Genomic DNA, 21950 nt, shown 5'->3' on the forward strand with positions numbered 1-21950 from the left:
CTGTGCCGAGTTTGCACATTCTCAATGTCTGCGTCAGTTTCTGGCAGGCGCTCCAGTTTCCTCCCACCGTCCAAAGATGTGTAAGTTAAGTGGATTGGCCAAATTATCCGTAGTGTTCAGGGATATGCAGGCTAGGTGGATTAGCAATGGTAAATGCAGGTTTACGGGGATAGGGTAAGGATTTGAGTGCGGGTGGGATGCTCTTTGGAGGGTCAGTGCAGACTCAATAGGCCAAATGGCCTTCTTCTGCACTGTAGGGATTCTATGTCTTCTGGTTATTTACTCTTACCCACTGGAAACATTTATTTCCTTATTTTCTTTACTGAAACCATTTGTGATTTTGAACAGTTATTCATTTTTTCTGATTTCAGCTCTAGCTCCCTCATGTGATTAAAATGTTTATGACCATAAGATGCAGGAGCAGTATAGCTGATCTGATTGTCAGATTGATGATTATCATGTTTAACTTTGAGATGTTATTCAAAACAGTGACCCTTGGCCTTTTAATTAGCAACTAATTTAAATACTTCAAGGTGCAACAACAATGTGACATGGTTCAAAAATTTCAAATATAGTGGCAACTAAACTCTTTTGGGAAGAGACTGTCTGTCTGACTTTCCCTATCCTCTAAGGTGTGTGTTACAACTTCACTACTAAATGGCTAGTTTTAATTTGGAACAACATATTTAAACCAATTGATTTTTTTTTATAAAGAAAATGACAATCTGGTGTGTTAGACCGCAAATTGCTAGATTTATTGAATATAATTTCACTAAATGCCCATACAGTGAACTTGCAACAGTTTCTGATCCTAAGTCTAATTAGGTTGTCGCTCCCATTTGAATGATAAAGGTGGTTAAAATAAAAATCAACACGGTTTTTCAACCTGTTTATTAAAATTTGTTGGGTGATAACAATGATTGTTGAAAGTTAACAGCAATATGGAGGCTGCTGGAAATTCTTCAACCAACCTGAGCCAAGTCTGGTGAATTATCACAAATGTTGATATTTCACATACAATATAAAATTCTGTATCTTTAGCATTACTACTTCAATAGAAGTGATTTAAATAGCTATGCAGATTACAGAAATGTAGTACTGTATGAACCCCTATTGTACAAATAAAATATTTATATTTATAAAACCTTTGTACATCTTAAATGTTTTCAGAAATAGCTTTGCAGTGGTTCCCCAAGTATGACTTCAAGCTGCTGGATAACCTTCTGACAATGGTGCTCCACTTCCTCACATTCATCTGCAACACAAAGAACGCAATCCAGAATGAAGAAGTCCTACTGTTATAACGTTAAATCAAAGTTTGGAGGAGAAACATAGGTCACTAAAGGGCTGCATCCACTTGATATTCCAAAATCTTAAATATCTAAGCACTTGACTTTACTTGGAAGTTCAATATCACATGATTTGATCCTCAGGTCCAAGCTATTGAAGATCTAAAGTAATAATTTTGGATGCCTGGATAGAAGGTACTATCGCCAATTTTGCAGGTAACATTAAAATAAAAGTATGGAATTTTCATGGCTGATCTGACATGTCCAGTGTTTTCCCGAGAAGACTTGATTCCCCCGATGAAGAATCTATCTCAGCCTTAAATATACACAATGACTCTGGCTCCACAGCTCTCTGTGACAAGGAGTCCCAAAAGACATTCAACCCTCAGAAATAAAAATTTTCTCCTCATGTCTGTCTTAGCTTGGGGCCTCTTTATTCCAAGACCTAGCGTCTCCCACGAGGGGAAACATCCTCTCCGCATTTACTCTGTCAAGCCTCTTAAGAGTTATTTTGTTTCAATGAGATCATCTCTTATTCTTAACTCCAGTCAGTAGAGTCCTAACCTGTTTAGCCTTTGCTCATAAGATAATCCCTCCTAAACCACGGATCACCCTAGTCAACCTTTTCTGATCTGCTGCCAATGAAATATTTTTCTTTAAGTAAGGGAACCAAAATTGCTCACTGTGTTCCAGATGTAGTCTCACCAACACTTTGTACAGTTGCAGTAAGAATTCCCTACTCTTATACTTCAACCCACTTGAAGTAATGGCCAACATTCCATCAGCCTTCCTGATTACTTGTGCACCTCGGTGCTAGCTTTGTGTTTAGTGCACAAGCACCTCCAGGTCTCCTTGTGTGGCAACTTTCTGTAGTTTTTCTCTAAATAGTATTCTATTCTTTTGTTCACCCTTCCAAAATGAGCAACTTCACACTTTCCCATATTATGTTCCATTTGCCAATTTTTTGCTCCCTTACTGAACCTATCTCTCTGTAAACCATTTGTAACACTCTCTCTCAGCTTGTTTTTCCACCTATTTTTGTGTCATCTGCAAACTACAGTACGTTTGCCTCCTGTAGTTTCTGTAGATGCAACTGCACCAGAGGCAGTTCGGAGGAGGTTTACTTGATGTATTCTAGAGAAGAGGGGTTTCTGTTATGAAGCAAGATTGAGCGAGTTAGGCCTACATGTTGAAACTGAATTACATTTTACCTTCAGTGACCAACTGAGGTTTTCAGAGGTCTCTCCAAGACATGTAATAGCTGTTCAAAGCCCAGTGACGTGGTAATTTATTTTGATGAAACTCCTCAACACAAACATACATCTGGTATTCCAAAACACACACATGCTCATATTTTGCACCAGCATGTATTATCTGGAGATTTGATTTTACCCACTGAGATGAGTGAACAAACAAAACAAGGATGTTAAATTCTTAGGTGATTGCACAAAAGAAGTTACAACTGACAGTTCACTTTATCGTCTGCCAGTTTTCCTCTTCTGCAAACGTCAACAGATAGTATGAAATAGATTGTTGATTCACCAATATTCAGTTTTGTGCTGTTGCCGAAGATTAGTTACACTCACCTCTTCTCTTGAAAGGAGAATACTAAATGGAGCACAACTAATTGTCCCACCATTTTGGCAAAATGTGTAGGAGCTGTCAACATTTGTTTCTACTTGGACAAAGATACAACCTGCCTGTCCTTTCCAGTACAGTATACGTACAACTGTTAGAAACATCAATAATTCTTACACAAAAGCTTTAAACACACTTTTAATATGTAGTAAAAAGATTTTAGTCTAATCGAATAACATACCTTCCAGTAGCTCTGCCAAGAACGGGATTGTTTCCGGCAGTAGCAACATGTAGTTCTCCTTCAGTTTACCAGCCAATTCCAGCAACATAATCAGAGCAGAAAATCTCACCTGCAGATTACATCAATATATTTTAGCTCATCATGTTGGAAAAAAATACATCCACTATAATTCAAACTAATCAATCCAATATTAACAACCTAGCCCTTTCTTATATGGGGGATTTTTGGGGTTGGAGGATGTCAGAGAGTCGTGGAGATGAACAGCATGGAAACAGACCCTTCAATCCAACCCGTCCATGCCGACCAGATATCCCAACCCAATCTCGTCCCACCTGCCAGCACCCGGCCCATATCCCTCCAAACCTTTCTTATTCATATACCCATCCAAATGCCTTTTAAATGTTGCAAATGCACCAGCCTCCACCACTTCCTCTGGCAGCTCATTCCATACACGTACCACCCTCTGAAAAAATTTGCCCCTTAGGTCTCTTTTATATCTTTCCCCTCTCACCCTAAACCTATGCCCTCTAGTTCTGGACTCTCCAACCCCAGGGAAAAGACTTTGTCTGTTTATCCTATCCATGCCTGTCATGATTTTGTAAACCTCTATCAGGTCACCCCTCAGCCTCAGCCTGTTCATCCTCTCCCTATAGCTCAAATCCTCCAACCCTGGCAACGTCCTTGTAAATCTTTTCTGAATCCTTTCAAGTTTCACAACAACTTTCCAATAGGAAGGAAACCAGAACTGAATGCAATATTCCAACAGTGGCCTAACCTGCACAGCCGCAACATGAGCTCCCAACTCCTGTACTCAATACTCTGTCCAATAAAAGAAAGCATACCAAACACCTTCTTCACTAACTTATCCACCTGTGACTCCACTTTCAAGGAGCTAAGAACCTGCACTTCAAGGTCTCTTTGTTCAGCAACACTCCCTAGGACCTTAGCATCAAGTGTATAAGTTTTGGATGTAGGTTTGCTCGCTGAGCTGCAAGGTTCATTTCCAGACGTTTTGTTACCTTACAGGTAACGTCTTCAGTGGGCCTCAGGTGAAGCAATGCTGTAAATCCCTGCTTTCTATTTATATGTTTGGGTTGCTGATGTCATTTCTTGTGATGTTACTTCCTGTGGTGAAGTCACTTCCTGTTCCTTTTCTCAGGGGGTGGTAGATGTGTTAGACATCGAGTTAGACCCCATCTACCACCCCCTAAGAAAAGGAACAGGAAGTGACTACACCACAGGAAATGGCATCACCAACCCAAACATATAAATAGAAAGCAGGAATTTTCAACATCGCTTTGCCTGAGGCCCACTGAAAATATTATCCAGTAAGGTAACGAAACGTCTGGAAACGAACCTTGCAGCTTAGCGAGCAAACCTACATCCAAAACCTCAACCTGAGCTACAAATCTTCTCAAAACTCACTAAGTGTATAAGTCCTGCTAAGATTTGCTTTCCCAAAATGCAGCACCTCACAATTATCTGAATTAAATTCCATCTGCCACTACTCAGACCATTGGCCAATCTGGTCAAGATCCTGTTGTAATTTGAGGTAACCTTCTCTGTCCACTACACCTCCAGTTTTGGTGTCATCTGCAAACTTACTAACTGTACCTCTTACGTAAATTATTTGGATGTGAGCAAAATGATGAAAAGTGAAGGACCCAGTACCAATCCTTATGGCACTCCACTGGTCAAAGGCCTCCAGTCTGAAAAACAACCCTCCAGCACCCTCTGTCTTCTACCTTTGAGCCAGTTCTGTATCCAAATGGCTAGTTCTCCCTGTATTCCGTCAGATCTCACCTTGCTAACCAATCTCACATGGGGAACCTTGTCGAACACCTTACTGAAGTCCACGTAGATCACATCTACCACTCTGCCCTCATCAATCCTTTTTGTTACTTCCTCAAAAAACTCAATCAAGTTTGTCAGACATGATTTCCCATGCACAAAGCCATGGTGACTATCCCTAATTAGTCCTTGTCTTTCCAAATACAGGTACATTCTGTCCCTCAGGATTCCCTCCAACAACTTGCCCACCACCGATGTCAGGCTCACTGGTTTACAGTTCCCTGCCTTGTCCTTACCACCCTTCTTAAACAGTGGCACCATGTGAGCTATAGGGAGAGGAGGCTGAACAGGCTGGGGCTCTTTTCCCTGGAGCGACGGGGGCTAACCTTATAGAGGTTTACAAAATCATGAGGAGCATGGATAGGATAAATAGACAAAATCTTTTCCCTGGGGTGGGGGAGTCCAGAACTGGTGGTCATGAGTTTAGGGTGAGAGGGGGAAGATATAAAAGAGACCTAAAGGGCAACTTTTTCACGCAGAGTACATGTGTGGAATGAGCTGCCAGAGGAAGTGGTGGAGGCTGGTATAATTATAACATTTAACAGGCGTTAGGAGGGATATGAGCTGGGTGCTGGCAGGTGGGACTAGACTGGGTTGGGATATCTAGTTGGCATGGACGGGTTGGATTGAAGGGTCTGTTTCCGTGCTGTACATCTCTATGACTCTAAATTCTTCAACTTCCAGCAATCATTGTGTATCTTGAATCAAAGAAAATTTTCCTTTCTTTTCTGAAGATGCAAAATTATTAGAGTCATCTAGCAGAAACAAACCCTCCCGTCTAACTTGTTCATGCTAACAAAGTTTCACATTCTAAACCAGTCCATTTTGTCCTTGTTTGGCCCACATCGCTCTAAACCTTTCCTATCCATGTACATGTCCAAATGTCCTTTAAATTTGTAACTGTACTTGCATCTACGACTTCCTCTGGCAGTTCATTCCACATACGAACCACCCCCCTGTGTGAAAATGTTACCCCTGCGGTCCCTTTTAAATTTTCTCCTCTCACCCTAAAAATGTCCCCTAGTTCTGAAATATCCCTTCCTAGAGAAAAGACCTTTGTTATTCACCCTTTCTATCCCCTCATAATTTTATAAAGCTCTAAAGCTCTTCGATTTCATACGCTCCAGTCAAAATAGTCTCAGTCTATCCAGTCTCTCCTTATAACTCAAACCCTTCTGTCCCAGCAACAATCCTGGTAAATCTTTTCTGAACCCTCTCCGATTTAATAATATCCTTCCTATAGCAGGGTGACCAGAACTGTACACAGTACTCCCAAAAGTGGCCTCACCAAAGTCCTGTACAACCTCAACATAACATCTCAACTCCTATACTCAATGGTCTGAGCAATGAAAGCAAGTGCGCTAAACAACTTCTCAACTACGGTGTCTACGTGTGATGGAACTCTCAAAGAACTATCTATCTGAACCCCTAGGTATCTCTGTTGACAACATTACCCAGGACTCTATCATTAACTGCATAAATCCTGCCCTTGTTTGTATTAACAAAATGCAATAATCGCACATTTAACCAAATTAAGCTCCATCTGCCATTCCTCAGCCCACTGGCCTCATGTGTGAGTCTCAACAATCCTTATTAGGTATAGTATTAAGAAAAAAACAAGGTCTGACAGTTCTTTATGCACTACTAATGAATAGGAGACAAGAGACAATGTTAGAAAAAACTCAGGTTATTCATCTTCAGCGAGCACGGAAAAATAATATACTTCTTCCATAAATCAATGTACTTCTGTACACATCAGGATAATGTTGTGGATAATTAAGAGAAGAAACTCATGATTTTTCTCCCATATCCAGCACAAACTCATTAATGTCCTTCAAGAAAGGGGATAGTCATTCCCAACTAGTCTAAACTACCAGTGATGACAGACCGACACTGCATGTTTTGACTTCTAATGGGTCTAATTGTAACTGGGAATAGGCAATAAACATTATCCATACAGCAAGTACAAGTGGGGGCGGGGGAAAGCAAATTTCACACAGACTGGTGAGTAAACCATAACCTTCCTGCTCTGTATTTCAACAGTATGGGTACAGTGAATGGTCAAGGTCTTTCTCCCAAGGTAGAGGTGTCCAAAACCAGAGGGCATGGGTTTAAGCTAAGAGGGGAAAAAATTAAAAGGGATCCAAAGGGCAACTTTTTCACACAGAGGGTAGTGCATGTATGGAATGAACTACCGGAGGAAGTGGTGAAGGTTGGTACAGCATTTAAAAGGCATCTGGATGGGTACATGAGTAGGGTTTGAGGAATGTGGGCCAAATGATGGCAATTGGGACTAGATCGGCTTAGGATATCTGGTTGGTGCTGACGGGTTGGACCGAAGGGTTTGTTTCCATTCTGTGCATCTCTGTGACTATCTAACAGAGTCTCATGTTTATCAACAAAATCACTGGGGAAGCCAAATCCAAGGTTTGGCATTAACAGCCAACAATATTATCAAAGCATCACAAAGGCCTCAAAAAGTTAACACTGTTTAACACATAGTTATTGATAGCAAGCTCAGTTGGCTAAGAAACAGCATAATAACTAATAAAATACACAGTGGAATGTGCCATTTAAAAATAGCTCTGGGTTAGGCTGAAATACATCTCACCATCATGGGTTACGTACCTTAGGTGAGCTGTGTCGCGTCTTAAGCAGGATCTGATAATTCAGTGGTTTCCAGACAGAATCATCGCCAATAGCAACAGAAAACTGTGCTATACATGGGACTAGATGATTGGTCACTCTGTCCTTGTACGCCTCCTCACCTCCCAGCATGTTTTCCAGCTTCAAACATTAGAATTTTAAAACATATTTACACTTCTTACTCCATGAATTTTGATGAACATCATTATAACTTAATGCAGATACTAATTTAATATTGATTATAATATATGTATGTCTATTTGCCAAATTAAAAATAAACAGCCATGATCAATAGATAATAGACAGATAATGTGAGTGTTTGCAAGATTAAAAAACAAAAGAACTGCGGATGCTGGAAATCTGAAACAAAAACAGAAATTGCTGGAAAATCTCAGCAGGTCTAGCAGCAATTGGAGAGAAATTAGAGTTAACATTTCCGGAGGAACTAGAGTTCTGAAGAAGTGTCATTGGCCCTGAAACGTTAACTCTGATTTCCCTCTACAGATTCTGACAGACGTGTTGAGATTTTCCAGCAATTTCTGTTTGCAAACGGAAGGTGTCCAACTTGTTTTTGTCATTAAAGTTATAGTTTATATTTTGGAGTCAGCTTAAATTTTGTTTTTGGTACAACATACAAAATGTCATTCACATAACACGGGGCAGCACGGTGGCTCAGTGGTTAGCATTGTTGCTTCACAGCACTAAGGACCCGGGTTCGATTCCAGCCTCGGGGGACTGTCTGTGTGGAGTGTGCACATTCTCCCTATGTCTCCATGGGATTCTCAGATTACTCCCACAATCTAAAGATGTGCAGGTTAGGTGAATTGGCCGTGCTAAATTGCCCAGTGTTCAGGGATGTGTAGGATAGGTGTATTAGTCAGCAATAAATGTAGAGTAATATGGAAGGGGACTGGGTATGGGTAGGTTATTCTTCAGAGGGTCAGTGTGGACTCATTGGGCTAAAGGGCCTGTTTCCTCACTGTAGGGATTCCATGAATTCTATGATTAACCAGGTGTTTTTTGCTGGACCATTACTGCAATGTTTGATGAGAAGAGCACCTATGTAGTGAAAGTATTAGCTTGAGCAAAGCTTGATGTCAACAATGCAACAGAGAGGTTGAGTTGTCATTATGAACTATAAGAGTGATCTAATAATCTTTGATTGGGTTTGGGTTATTCTGTAATATTCAGTTTATTTGATTTTCCGAAACAAAATTTTCAGAGAAGTTATTCGTAGCTGGGAAAGATGTGTAGCTTAAATCAATTAATATGAACATCAGTAATAGCATGACTTGAACACTGGAAGGAAAAACATTTGTTTGGCTTTTGGGAAAGAGCAAAGGGAGTGGGACTAATTGGACAGATCCACCAAAAAGCTGGCCTGGGCAAAGCAGGCTGAATGTCCACCTTCCATACTGTAACATACTTTGATTCTAAATCACGGGTTGCATCAGAAATGCTTCTGAACCTGCATTCATTGTGTATGCTACATTGTACTTAAGATATACCAGAGAAAGACAAGTTGCTGGTTTATCAGCAATGCACTGGAGTGAATGTATGAATTGTGTGATATGAAACAGGCAATCAGCTGAGGTGAATTTTAAGAGTTGGAGTGAAATGCTCAAGCAGAGATACAAACCTGATCTACTAAGGGCATCATTAGCGTATCAGCTCTCTCCTTACTGACAAATCGCTGAGTGTCGTAGAGAAAGATTTTGTGCATGCAGTCGCAGACAAATTGAAGTAGTAAGCACGATTTCTCAGTGTTTTTATCTGAGTCAAAGAAAGCTTCATCTATTTTGGGGGCAAAAAGAAACAAGATAACTCTGCATTTCATGCTTGAGTAATTCTGCAGTTAGTTAAAACAATGATCTGTCCGTACTTATACCCAGTGCCTAAGAAATCTGACATTGGTCACGGCTGATTAGATTCAATGCATTACAAGTGACAACAAATGAAGTGCTATGAAAAACATTTGGATATTCCACCGTTTCAAAAGGTGAAGATCAGACTTTGATTAAATAAACATGACTGGACAGGTTTTTTCAGTATTGCTCAGTTTTAGAGGAACAAAAAATTTCTCTGCTATCTTTTCAAGTTCCGAAGTCACATGACATGAGCAGAGTCATTGGGGACATTTAAGCAACTGCTGGACCTGGACATGGATAGCAGTGAATTGAGGGGTGCTTGGTTAAGTTATTTTATTTTACATTAGGATTAATCCTTGGCACAACATCATGGGCCAAAAAGCCTGTTCTGTGCTGTACTTTTCTATGTTCTATGATACCAGATTATGGTCCAACAGGTTTATTGTTCAGTTTTTATTGTACTAACTTTCACACATCAATCAATTTATTTGTCAGGCTTGTAAACCAATGACATTTATTTGAGCTACTAAATCCTGCAGCACCAAAAAGGCCATATATCTCACTGTACATGTAGCAGCCCTTTGAAAATGTGAGCCAATTGCCAATGAAAAGTCATCACTGAATTGGTTTTCATTTTCTTCTTGCCAGTACATTCCAGATCAGAAGGTTCTGTATAATGTATTTTCCTTACGCCACCACTGTTTTTTTTTCGCTACTTAGCTGACATCTGTATGCTTTGGTTTCTGACCCATTGTTATTACAAAGAATTTCTCCTTATTTTCTCCAATAAAACGCTTCATGGTTCTAAACACTTTAATCAAGTCTCCCTTTTATTTTCCCTGCACAAAGCAGAACAATTCACTTCATTAGTTTAATTGCCTAAATGAAGTGTTTCACCTCCAGTACCATTTTCATAAATCTCTACATCCTCTCTTGGGCTTTGATGTCACTTCTAATGTGGTAGTCAGAACAGTACACAATACTGCAGCCAAGTGCTTTGTAAAGGTTTATGAAAACTTCCTTACTTTTGCACTCTATTTGCCCTGAAGCACTGAATAGCATTTCACAGCCTTCTCAACCTGTTCCACCATCTTCAAAGATGCATGTATGTACATCTCCAGGTTTCAATGTTCCACCTCTATTTTGAAATCTTATCATTTTACAGCCTCTCTTCATTCTTAATACCCAGTGCATTATTTCGCACTTCTCTGCAGTAAATTTCATCTGCCATAGGCCTGCCCATTTCACCAATCTATGGCCTCCTGAAGTCTTGTTATACTCTTTACTGTTCACCATGTTTGAGTTCTGTGTGACCTGCAAACACTAAAATTATATCTTTTATAATGAAGACTCGATCATGAAAATAAACCAAAAACAGCACTGTCCCAATATTGACACCAGCGGATTCTCACATTTCTATTTGCCCGAAAATAATTCATAATTATGGCACTGTTGTCTGATCCTTAGCTGACTTTGCTTCCTGCAGTTAGTAGTCTATTAATTCCATAGGCTTTAATTTTGCTGCTAAATAGTAGTTTTTAAAGGCCATGTAATCATCAACCACATTACCCTCATCCACAATTTTTCATTACTGCATCCAAAAGCTCAGTCAATTTAGTTAATCAAAACTGTCCTTTGATCTCTCTTGCTGGCATTCTTTTATTCTCCCACACTTTCCAATTATCCACATGTACCGAATAGTTTTATTCCAGATTAATGCCTCCAAGATGTTTCCCCACCAAGGACATGGATTAATATTTAAAAAGTTATTTGATTTCAACTCACCGGTCTTGACAGTATTTGTCTGGTTCAAAATGTCAGCAAAGGGTTTCACTAATTGCCCAGCAAAAAGAGTAAATAACCCTTTCAGCTTGTCTGCAATGCAGTCTGCCAAACGGTAGAATGTAATCATTCTATCTTTAGAGAATTCCTCAGATTTACTCCAGTCAAACAGCTGTTCAGAGACAAACCACAGGTCAGTGCTTGAAATAAAAAATAAACAATTCCAGAGAAAAACATCAGAGAGTGTCTCATTTAACATCGATAGCATACCTTAAAGAACAGGGGCCTGAAGGTAACCTCTGACAGTTTCATTATCATACCAACAAGACAGTTAATTACAAGCCCTTCAATTTCACCTACATTATCCAAATCATCCTGTGTGGGAAAGACAGAAAGGAAAATTGATCATATGCGTGCATTTTAAATAGAATATGGAAAACCAACTGGTATATTAGTCAATAGCACACTTCAAACTTATAAAACATGAATATATATTTCTACCTCAGCACTCAAGCATAATAACTGATAGGGGGTGACTAATGTATGGGCTTGAGACCATTCATGGGGTATGGTCAGGTTCTACCTTTTGACCATCCAAACCCAACGGAAGTTGCATATTGTACATGCCCTTTGTAGAAGGTTTGCAAGAGCAGATTATCAACAGTAATTGCCTGTACAAGTGACTAAACACTTGCAGCAATATCAAAAACTCTCAAAACAGGTGACATCCTCAGTGCTTGGGAGCCTCCTGTGAAGCGCTTCTGTCATGTTTCCTTCGGCATTTATAGTGGCTCGTCTCTGCCGCTTCCGGTTGTCAGTTGCTGTCCACTGCAGTGGCCGGTATATTGGGTCCAGGTCAATGTGTTTGTTGATAGAATCAGTGGATGAGTGCCATGCCTCTAGGAATTCCCTGGCTGTTCTCTGTTTAGCTTGCGCTATAATAGTAGTGTTGTCCCAGTTGAATTCATGTTGTTTGTCGTCTGTGTGCGTGGCTACTAAGGATAGCTGGTCGTGTCGTTTCGTGGCTAGTTGGTGTTCGTGGATGCGGGTTGTTAGCTGTCTTCGCGTTTGTCCTATGTAGTGTTTTGTGCAGTCCTTGCATGGGATTTTGTACACTACGTTGGTTTTGTTCATGCTGGGTATCAGGTCCTTTGTCCTGGTGAGTTGTTGTCTGAGAACACCGACTAGCCACGAAATGACACGACCAGCTATCCTTAGTAGCCACACACACAGACGACAAACAACATGGATTCGGCTGGGACAACACTACTATTGTAGCGCAAGCTAAACAGAGAACAGCCAGGGAATTCCTAGAGGCATGGCACTCATCCACTGATTCTATTAACCAACACATCGACCTGGACCCAATATACCGGCCACTGTAGCTGACAGCAACTGACAACCGGAAGCGGCAGAGACAAGCCACTATAAATGCCGAAGGAAACATGACAGAAGCGCTTCACAGGAGGCTCCCAAGCACTGAAGATGTCACCTAGAAAGGGGACGAAACTTTTGCAACAAAAACTCCCAGCTCGGCGAACAGAACCACAACAATGAGCACCCGAGCTACAAATCTTCTCCCAAACTTTGAACTCTCAAAACACTTTGCGCAGTGAAAAGATCTCCATGCACAAAACATGAAATATCAGTTTTTCTGCACCAACAACATCCCACTAACACCAATGAGATCTTAATGATTTTTAATGAACACTGGAAAGGATGATGTGCAGGTGCTGGTGCTGGAATGGGTGGACAGGGTCAGAAGTCACATGACACCAGGTTATAGACTCAAGTTTATTTGTATTCACAAGCTATGGAGCGCTGCTCCTTCATCAGGTGAAGTGACTCCACCTGATGGGATAGAACTCTGAAAGCTTGTGATTTCAAATAAACCTGTTGGATTATAACCTGGTGTCATGTGACTTCTGTACTGAAAAGGATAGCAAAGAAACTCTATGGTTCTCTCAATGTCACAGTATCCTCGTTGTCCTTGATGCAGCACTCATTTGTAGTGACAGCCGAGATTGTGAATACAAGCCTTGAACCCACTGCCTTCTGACCAAACCAAGCTCTGCTAGCCTGTATATAATATATAAAAAGCACCAGTGTTCAACATTAGGCTGCTATATATTTAGCACTTAAATGCAGAGGGATCTCTCTCCAAATTATATCAGTCACAAACATAAAATTAATCGCGATTTGCTTTCCAAATTACATTTTCAAAAGTAAAATAAATCAGTTCAGTGTTAATACCTCCAAATGATCTGCTCTGAAATCCAGTGCTTTCAGGAAGAACAATGTAAGCTCAGATTGATGGGAGTTCACTTGTTCCTTTTCTATGTTACTAATATGCTCCTTAAGGATATCGAAAAGTGGACCTAAATAATTCTAGAGAAGATGCAAACAAGTTAGAAACCAGTTCTGTTTTCCCATAAGTAATAATGTACATTGGATGACAAGACAAACGCTGTCAAGTGCTATTATTAATATCTGTATCACATCAATTACAAAACAGGAATGAGTTGACAATTAGGAATATACTGCCTGTATCACTGCCTGACTCCTGCCTATCCATGTAGCTCCATACTGTGTGCCAGAGAAGAATCATTTGCTGTGCAGTGACAGACTGATGAATCACAACTGGAACTAAATGTTTGAAAATGAATCTGAGACAAGCACAGAAGTTTGAATTGGTAAGGTTGCAGTGTTTGTTGTCTAGAGTGCAGGATGTTCATGCCAGATGCCATTTTCACTGGCTGAATGACAGGCCAATCTGCCGCTCAAGCTAAGGGATAACTCAAGAATTTGGACAGGCACAAGGTAGTGAAGTAGATCTGAAAGATTGTATATTTCTGTATGATTTAATATGTTTTGTAACAAAGGATAAAATATAAAATCTTAGTATAAGATAATTAAAACTCAATTAAAATTTACGTATGTTTAGGTTTATTAAAAATTCAAGCCAGATACTGAAGCCTTTACTAGTCACCGGTTTCTGCAAAGATTAAGTATCTCAATCAAAAAGGTGCAAAAGAAGATTTACAATGAAATGCTATACAATTAGCCAACTGAGCTGCAAGTGGTTTGACCAAATGAATCCATTAAATATATCTGAATGCAGTTAATTCATGCATCTGGCTGGATGCTTATGAAATTTTTATGATGTAAAATGCTATTACATATGGCACAGCTATAATTTCAAAGAAACCGCTTGGTATAATCACATTATAACTTTCAGGTTCGCACTTTGCTATAACCATGAGATTTAACAACCAAAGCAACTGATGCATAACTTGAAGGCTTCTAAAATTTTCCATCATCTCCAACTCAAATGGTACAGAGCAAAAATCATAAATTCCCAAAAGGGAATAACTCTAACCTGATTGGTGCTAGCAAGTTTATCGTAGCACTTATTAATTGCTGGCAACAGAACTCGAGGAGCTAGCTTTGTGGCCAGAGTAGTTCGAAGTGATGTTAGACGTGGGTCAAGCTGTGAAGAATGGCCAGTCCTTGAGGCAATTTTGGTCAAACGGGTGACCTGCAGGAAAGAATTACTGCATGTCAGTTTCATGAAAATAACATATGTAGATTCTACTACTTGGCAACATTACTTTCTTTGATGCTTACTTGTGCAAGGATGTCCTGTAGATAGGGGCTGATGAAATGTGACAGTGTTTCTACAACTTTCTGCAATGCTGTAACAGCACTTAATAAATAAATTTCATTGGACAGCAGTTCCTTCTGTTTTTTCAGGGTCTTTAGCAGTCCTGGCATCAGCCTGTACAAAAATAAATCCATTAGAGTATTAGTAGACTTTCAAAACAAAGGGATACATAAACAATGATAAAAAATCTTGCACAATATACTGGCCCCTTTTTACTTCCACTATCAAATTTAGTTCAAGTTGTACAGGAAGGCAGCAGATTTAGAACCGTGTGTAGCAATTAAACATGGTAAATTTCAAGGTAATCTACTTCATTGAGGGAAATGGAAAATTGAGAGCAGAATCAAAGTGTACAATATATTACTCTTTTCCTAAGTGCAAATCTTAAGTAATCACACGCTCATCCTGTTAAATATAAGTAACAGTTGGAAATATTCTTTGGAAGCAGCATTTCCACTTTATGCAATAGTACATTACGAAGAAAAGTTTTTAGTCTGCTCATTCATCATTAAAAAATGCAGAATAATTACACCTTGTTCTAACAGGGCAGTCCTTACAAATTCATACTTCCTCTAATACAATCTGAGATTGCAACAAGAAATGTTATACAGATACAAGACAGGGTACTACCCCTTGAACTATTATTGCAAGTTCTCCTTGAACATCCTAAGTTTCTTCCTTGGGTTTTTATACCTTGGAAGTTGTGGAATTGCCAGTGCTTTGAGTGCAGTGGTGACTTCGGCTATACAAAGCAAAGCACTTCCCAGCACATTCTTTTCCTCCTCTTCGTTGTTATCTATGACCAGGTCAACAGTGGTTGCTAGAACAGGTACAAATGATTTTTGGTGATTGGCACCAAAGCACCTGCAAAGAAGTTTCAGGCTGAAAAGGGCTGTCTGGCGGTTAACTGCCTGCTCCACTTCTTTTTGCTTACAGCAAGCAACATTCAGAAGTTCCCCAATCAGACTCAAAAGCAAGGTGATCTGGAGAGAAAAGATACCACACTTAAACAACCACTTCATACAAACATATACAAGCTTGAATAAAAAGACTACAAATATGAATGGAAAAAGTTCATGTGGGGACATGTAAGACATCTAGCTAGGAGAAAGAAGTTATGAAGAAACAAAAAGATTGAGTAGGAGTGAATTACCGCAGTTGTTGGAATCTGTACTGAAAATAACAAATGCTGTAAATCACATGGATCCATGGATGCTGCCTGACCCACTGTGATTTCCAGCACTTTTTGTTTTCAAGAAGATTGAGGGCGTGGGAATCACTACAGCAGATTATGTTCAACATGATGCTGAGGGGTGACCTTATAGAGATTTATAAAATCAGGAGGGGCACGGACAGGGTGAATAGACAAGGTCTTTTCCCCGGGGTAGGGGAGTCCAAAGGTAAAGGGCATAGGTTTATGGTGAGAGAGGAAATATGTAGAAGGGGCAACTTTTTCACATAGAGGGTGGTGCGTGTATGGAATGGGCTGCCACAGGAGGCGGTGGAGGCTGGTACAATTACAACATTTAAAAGGCATTTGGATGGGTATAAGAATAGGAAAGGTTTAGAGGGATATGGGCCAAATGCAGGCAAAAGTGACTAGATTAATTTAGGATATCTCGCAGCATAGATGAATTGGACAAAGGGGTCTATTTCTGTGCTGTAGATCTCTATGACTCTATGTGATACAAACTGGACCATTTTCATAACAAGACAAGGAGCTGCAGAAGAATGCACGTCAGGTCAATCAACATCTCAAGGAGAAATATAGGCTTTCTTTCATGAATTCCTTGCAGTCCTTAATTTTTTTCATCTTTCAGTCTATCAAATATTCAATTATGACAGAGAAGGTTAATAACTGTCAAAAATACACTTGATGAACCTTGAGACCTTTGAAGAAATAATAAAACATTGAAAAGGAAAGTGCACTAGATATTTGCGTATGCGTATTTTCAAAAGGTCTTTGACAAGATAGTGCATAAGAGGCTTATGGAGAACATGAAGAGGGCATATCAGCGATGAGCAGCTTGTGTTTTGACAAGAGATTGGGAAAAAAAAGAGTATTTTTATAATTCACAGTTAAGAGGGACAAAAACAGAAACTGCTATAAATATTTAGTCAGCATGTTGGACAGTTTCTGTACAGGGTTATTTGAGTTCTCACTGAAGTTTATCAACTTGAAATGTTAATTCTATACTTTTGTACCTTTACACTTGTGGCCTGTCATGTTGAGTGTTTCCAAAATTTTCTATTTTAATTTCAGGCGCCTCGCCCCCATAGTATTTTATTTCTGCATTAAAGGTTATGGGGCATTCTGACAATGAACACTTTGTGTAGAAACAATGAATGGATAGAATTTTCTTTGTAGTCACAATACCCAAGACACCTACCCATACACTGAAATATAACTCTCAAGACACCAGAGTACACAGGAAGACCTTCTGGTGGATGATAAATCTGTCATTAACTGAAAAATTCTGAGGCTACTGGACAATGTTGAGCTCTCCAGCTCTCCATCATTTGCTCTCCTCGAGCATCATTCAGGCCAGAACTTCAACAGGCAAGGCTGGATGAAATGACATGCTGCTCTCAGTTTTCCTTAAACTATCACAGAACAAATAGAAAAGGCACCAATGCTCTCCAGATTCTACATTGTCAGATTAGCAACCCAGATCTGCTGCTCCGTAGCTGAGAATGACTGCTATAGCATTCAACTGTGAAAGTAAGTGGAATTACATGTATACTTCAAAAGAAATAATGTTATGGCAATGGGAAGAAAACAGAGCTCTTTCAAAAGAGTTGTCCTAGCCACAATGATTCAAAAGGCCTCCCTCTAGTGGTGTGGCAGACCAAGGTTGACTTTTGGGATGCTTTTGGGGTCAGCTTTCTGTGGTTTGAGATGGATATTCTGGTAGAAAGTAGGGATACGGATTAGATCAACTGGTTGTTTTGCTGGAGAGAAGGCTACTTTTTTTAAAATGAAACAAGTCAGGCTGGCAGCTTTGTCTTGTTCCTGTATGAAAAATACTTAAGACTGCAATTTGTTCTCAGCATCTGACAGAAATGATCTATACCTTTTCTTTTCAAGCAGATACCAAGATCAGAGCAACAAAATGAGGATCCAGTTTTCAACATTAAAGATCTCAAGTTGTGAACTTCAAACTGTGACTTTTGCATAATATCCATTTTAAATTGATACTGTTCATTTAGATAGAAAGATCTTTAACTGGTTTAAGAGAATGAGGCACTCACCTGACGTTTCTGCCACACAGTTCTGTGCTGCTGGAGCTTATTATTCAAGAGATCCATAGCTTTACGTCGAACTGAAGGTAACCGATTGCTTACCAGCCCACGTATCACTGGGATGAAGATTTCTGTCGGTAACAAGGCATTCACCTGTATGAAGGAGGTAAAGAAGAATTTAGACAGATTACTTCATAACAGCATCCACATCCAACTTTTATCTGCCAGCCAACTCAATCAACCAACAGTAAATGCAACAGAATTGAAATATAAATCAGGTAGAACTAGATAATCTATTGTAACGATGTTGTTTGAGGGATGATCGTTGGCTCTTTCTCAAAATATGCCAGGCAAATGTGTAAGTCAACGAGAAATGAGAACAGATGTTAAGATAATAGTTTATCTTAATTATGGCACTCCGTCATTGTAACTTTCCTTCACTGTTACATTCCAGTGTCAGCTTGGATTGTGTGCCCGAGTCATGGAGTAGGACAGAAATGGAACCAAAGCTGACACCAAAACGAATAATCTTTATCTTTAGAATATTTTATTGATGTTACATGTAAACGTCTGCTTTTCAGCTTGCTGGAATAGCAAATTCAAACTGAAAAGTACATCAGTGACTGGGAACAGCTAAGTTGAAAACCTACTTTATCTAAGACATCATAGGACCGGTTGAGTAGAGATCTCCAAAATTTGGCTGTCGGCTTCTCTGCATTCTCCTCCACACTGTGAGCAACAACGTTAATGTAGCACAGAATTTCCTCCAGCAAACTAAGAAAACAAAACAAGATCAATTCACTAAAGAACACTCAGGAAAAAATAATACAGGATTAAATGCAACACAATAACTAACAGTTTACAAAAATAAAATGAATATCACAGTTCATGTGGAACCATAGTTTAGTGGTTTACGCATTTGCTTCAAATATCATACAAAGTAATAGGACAATGTGCTTCTGGGTACACACAAGGAGATCCTCTCCCCACAATAAGATCGCAGCATTAGCAATTTCCAATCTGTACTTTCAACCATCCTTTTCTCTTTTTATTCAGACTAATAGGAGGATAGTCTGAATTATGATAAATTCAAACACTCAAGTAGTTCTATCACCCTAACACTAACAGTACTACTCAGCATCTAGACTGCAGTGTTGAAGAAGCTAGCCCATTACCAGTTGGGTGTGAAATGCAGCCTCACCAGCTTTATTCATATCAGAGGGCAAATAAAAGTAACTAAGACTTACAATTCTTCAGGTTCTTTTCTTGAATATATGATCATTTTATGTGGCTATTTTACTCAGTTTTATATTTGTTTCTGTGCAGATGACAGTTGGCTGTAAGCTTATGGCTGTTTCTTGTTGTTGCACACAGAGTCTGTACTATTAGATTAATGATTGCCCATCAGAACTGAACTTGGTGAGAAATTAACTACAGCTGAACAGCATAAACACCATAGGCGCTGTTAGGTTTTGGATTTCCTTTTGACTTAATGTTAACATGCAGGATCAGTTGCAGTTATGCAAATGCAATGTTAGTGTTCATTTCAAGAGGTACGAGAAGACAAGAGCAGAGATGTACTGCTGAAGCTGTATAAGATTCTGGTATCATACAGCATTTGGAATACGGAGAGCAGTTTTAGGCCCCATATCTAAGGAAGGTTGTGCTAGCTTTGGAAGGTACCCAGAGGAGGCTCACAAAAATGACCCCAGGAATGAAGGGTTTGTCATATAAGGAGCGGTTAAGGATTCTGGGTCTGTACTCAATGGAGTTTAGAAGCATGAGGGGTGATCTCATTGAAACTTACAGAATTCAGAGAGGTCTGGATAGAGTGGATGTGCAGATGATGTTTCCACTAGTAGGACAGACTAGGACCTGAAGGCACTGCCTCAGGATGAAGGGATGATGTTTTAGAACAGTGATGAGGAGGAATTTCTTCAGCCAAAGGGTGGTTAATCTATGGAGCTCATTGCCACAGAAGGCTGTGGAGGCTAAGGTCATTGAGTGTATTTTAGCTCGAGATAGATAGGGTCTTAATTAGTAAGGAGATCAAAGGTTACTGGGAGGAGGTGGGAGAATGGGATTGAGAAACATATGGTCTATTATTTTCCACACAGAAAATTGGAAATGAGTTCCATGAAGCAATACAATTTTTGCAGGGTGATATCCTCCTTGTAGCATCCCTGCTTCTGACCGAGAAGCTCTAAGTTAAAGTTGTATTCAGAAAACTGATAGACAAGGCACGTACATTCATAACAAGTCAGACGGTAAGAGTGAGAAAGATACATAGCTCCAGACTACAACATGCATGTAAAAATTACTATGTGCAATTGGATTTCTGGGAGGGGTCAATTGGTGGGATGGCTGATATGGATCAGATTGATGCCAACAACATCAGGTTTAATCCTCTTGTGTAGCTGGGGATTTGGGACCTGCTTCGTTGAATCTTGAGGCAGGTTAATATGGGACACACTTCCCTTCAGGCAGGGGACTTAAGAAGAACATTCTCCTATTGCAGCAGTCGCTGAGTTTAAATTTTAATATGCTACCTTGCTTCAAGTTTTCTACAAACATCTATGTCTGTTGGGATGGCTTAATAATTTGAGTCCTGCTTTGCATTCTGCATATATGTAGCCACTATCATTGATGGACCTACTGGCAAATTATTCAATGGGAAAGTTAGAGAGACAGCCCCACACTTCATGAAGTCAGATGTAACAAAAAAAAAGAGGAATATCTATTTCTCTGAACAGCCAATTAACATGATCTATTGAGAGAAACACTCAGGTCATTTATTATAAAACCAGCACTGACTAAGTTGCAAAATTAGGACCAGCCAAAAGCAAACAGTAGTCAGACTGCTGACCCAGGTAGGACTACATGGTTCATTATTTTCCTTATTCATGAGGATCTGAAGCTAAGCAGTCAGATGATCTTATTTACTTATAAAATAACATTTCAACAATTTGCATCACTGAGATATTTGAGCAGTGCCAGGGAGGAGACCCAAGAAATACATGATAACCAGTTCAGATTACAAGCGAGTACTTCTGTCCCTACACTTATTTACATTGATAAATGACTAGATATTGGACAATACAGCAGGATTCTGAACGTCAGACATGGAGACTGTCAATAGGAGGGACAGCACAGCTGAACCCCAGTCAATACCTAAACCAGACCAAAGATTTATAACAATCATATACAACACAACAGATGAACGGTTACCTTTGTTCAAGCTTCTGCAAAACTTCTTCAGGATTATCACATTCTGCGACCTAATATAAAAACAAGAAACTCAGTGAGCACACTTAATATTTAACAGGAGCTATTTTATAAAACCATCTTTCAGCACGGTGTAAAGAATTCTCAACACTGATTTTCTTGGCCCATACATCTGTGTTAATGTTTACATTCCACATGTGCCTCCTTCAGTTTAATCACCTCTTCACACAGCACTCCAAGTTTATCTATTACATTCTCTCTCATCAAGCTAACAAGGCCTCCTTTTAATACCCATTAAAATGACTGTAATTAGCAAATTCAAATTCAAATGTAAGAAACATGGTTTGATTTAATCTGACAACACAAAGGATAAATCATTATTAAATCATTACAGGGCATAGGTTTAAGGTGAGAGGGGAAAGATTTAACAGGGACCTAAGGTGTAACTTTTCAAGCAGAGGGTGGTGCATGTTTGGAATGAGCTGCCAGAGGAAGTGGCAGAGGCTGGTACAAGTACAACATTTAATAGGTAATTGGATGGATATATGAATTGGAAGGATTTA

At 39.6% G+C, this 21950-nt stretch overlaps 1 protein-coding gene across 1 annotated transcript in view; it reads right to left on the minus strand.

Moving 5' to 3' along the window:
• Positions 1-876: 876 nt before the first annotated feature.
• The window catches only part of heatr1 (HEAT repeat containing 1), a 94370-nt gene continuing 73296 nt past the window's right edge, over positions 877-21950 (minus strand). Inside the window, exons 33-45 of the mRNA XM_060831348.1 lie at positions 21391-21440; positions 18813-18936; positions 18172-18315; positions 15613-15902; positions 14883-15033; positions 14635-14793; positions 13509-13643; positions 11526-11630; positions 11259-11427; positions 9245-9399; positions 7588-7746; positions 3109-3217; positions 877-1255 (exon numbers count right to left, since the gene is read on the minus strand). Coding sequence (XP_060687331.1) covers positions 1167-1255; positions 3109-3217; positions 7588-7746; positions 9245-9399; positions 11259-11427; positions 11526-11630; positions 13509-13643; positions 14635-14793; positions 14883-15033; positions 15613-15902; positions 18172-18315; positions 18813-18936; positions 21391-21440 — 1839 coding nt within the window. The 3' untranslated portion in view covers positions 877-1166. The remainder of the gene's footprint in view (positions 1256-3108; positions 3218-7587; positions 7747-9244; positions 9400-11258; positions 11428-11525; positions 11631-13508; positions 13644-14634; positions 14794-14882; positions 15034-15612; positions 15903-18171; positions 18316-18812; positions 18937-21390; positions 21441-21950) is intronic.

This window comes from Hemiscyllium ocellatum, chromosome 10 (genome assembly GCF_020745735.1).
Source record: "Hemiscyllium ocellatum isolate sHemOce1 chromosome 10, sHemOce1.pat.X.cur, whole genome shotgun sequence".
In the NCBI taxonomy this organism is placed as follows: domain Eukaryota; kingdom Metazoa; phylum Chordata; class Chondrichthyes; order Orectolobiformes; family Hemiscylliidae; genus Hemiscyllium; species Hemiscyllium ocellatum.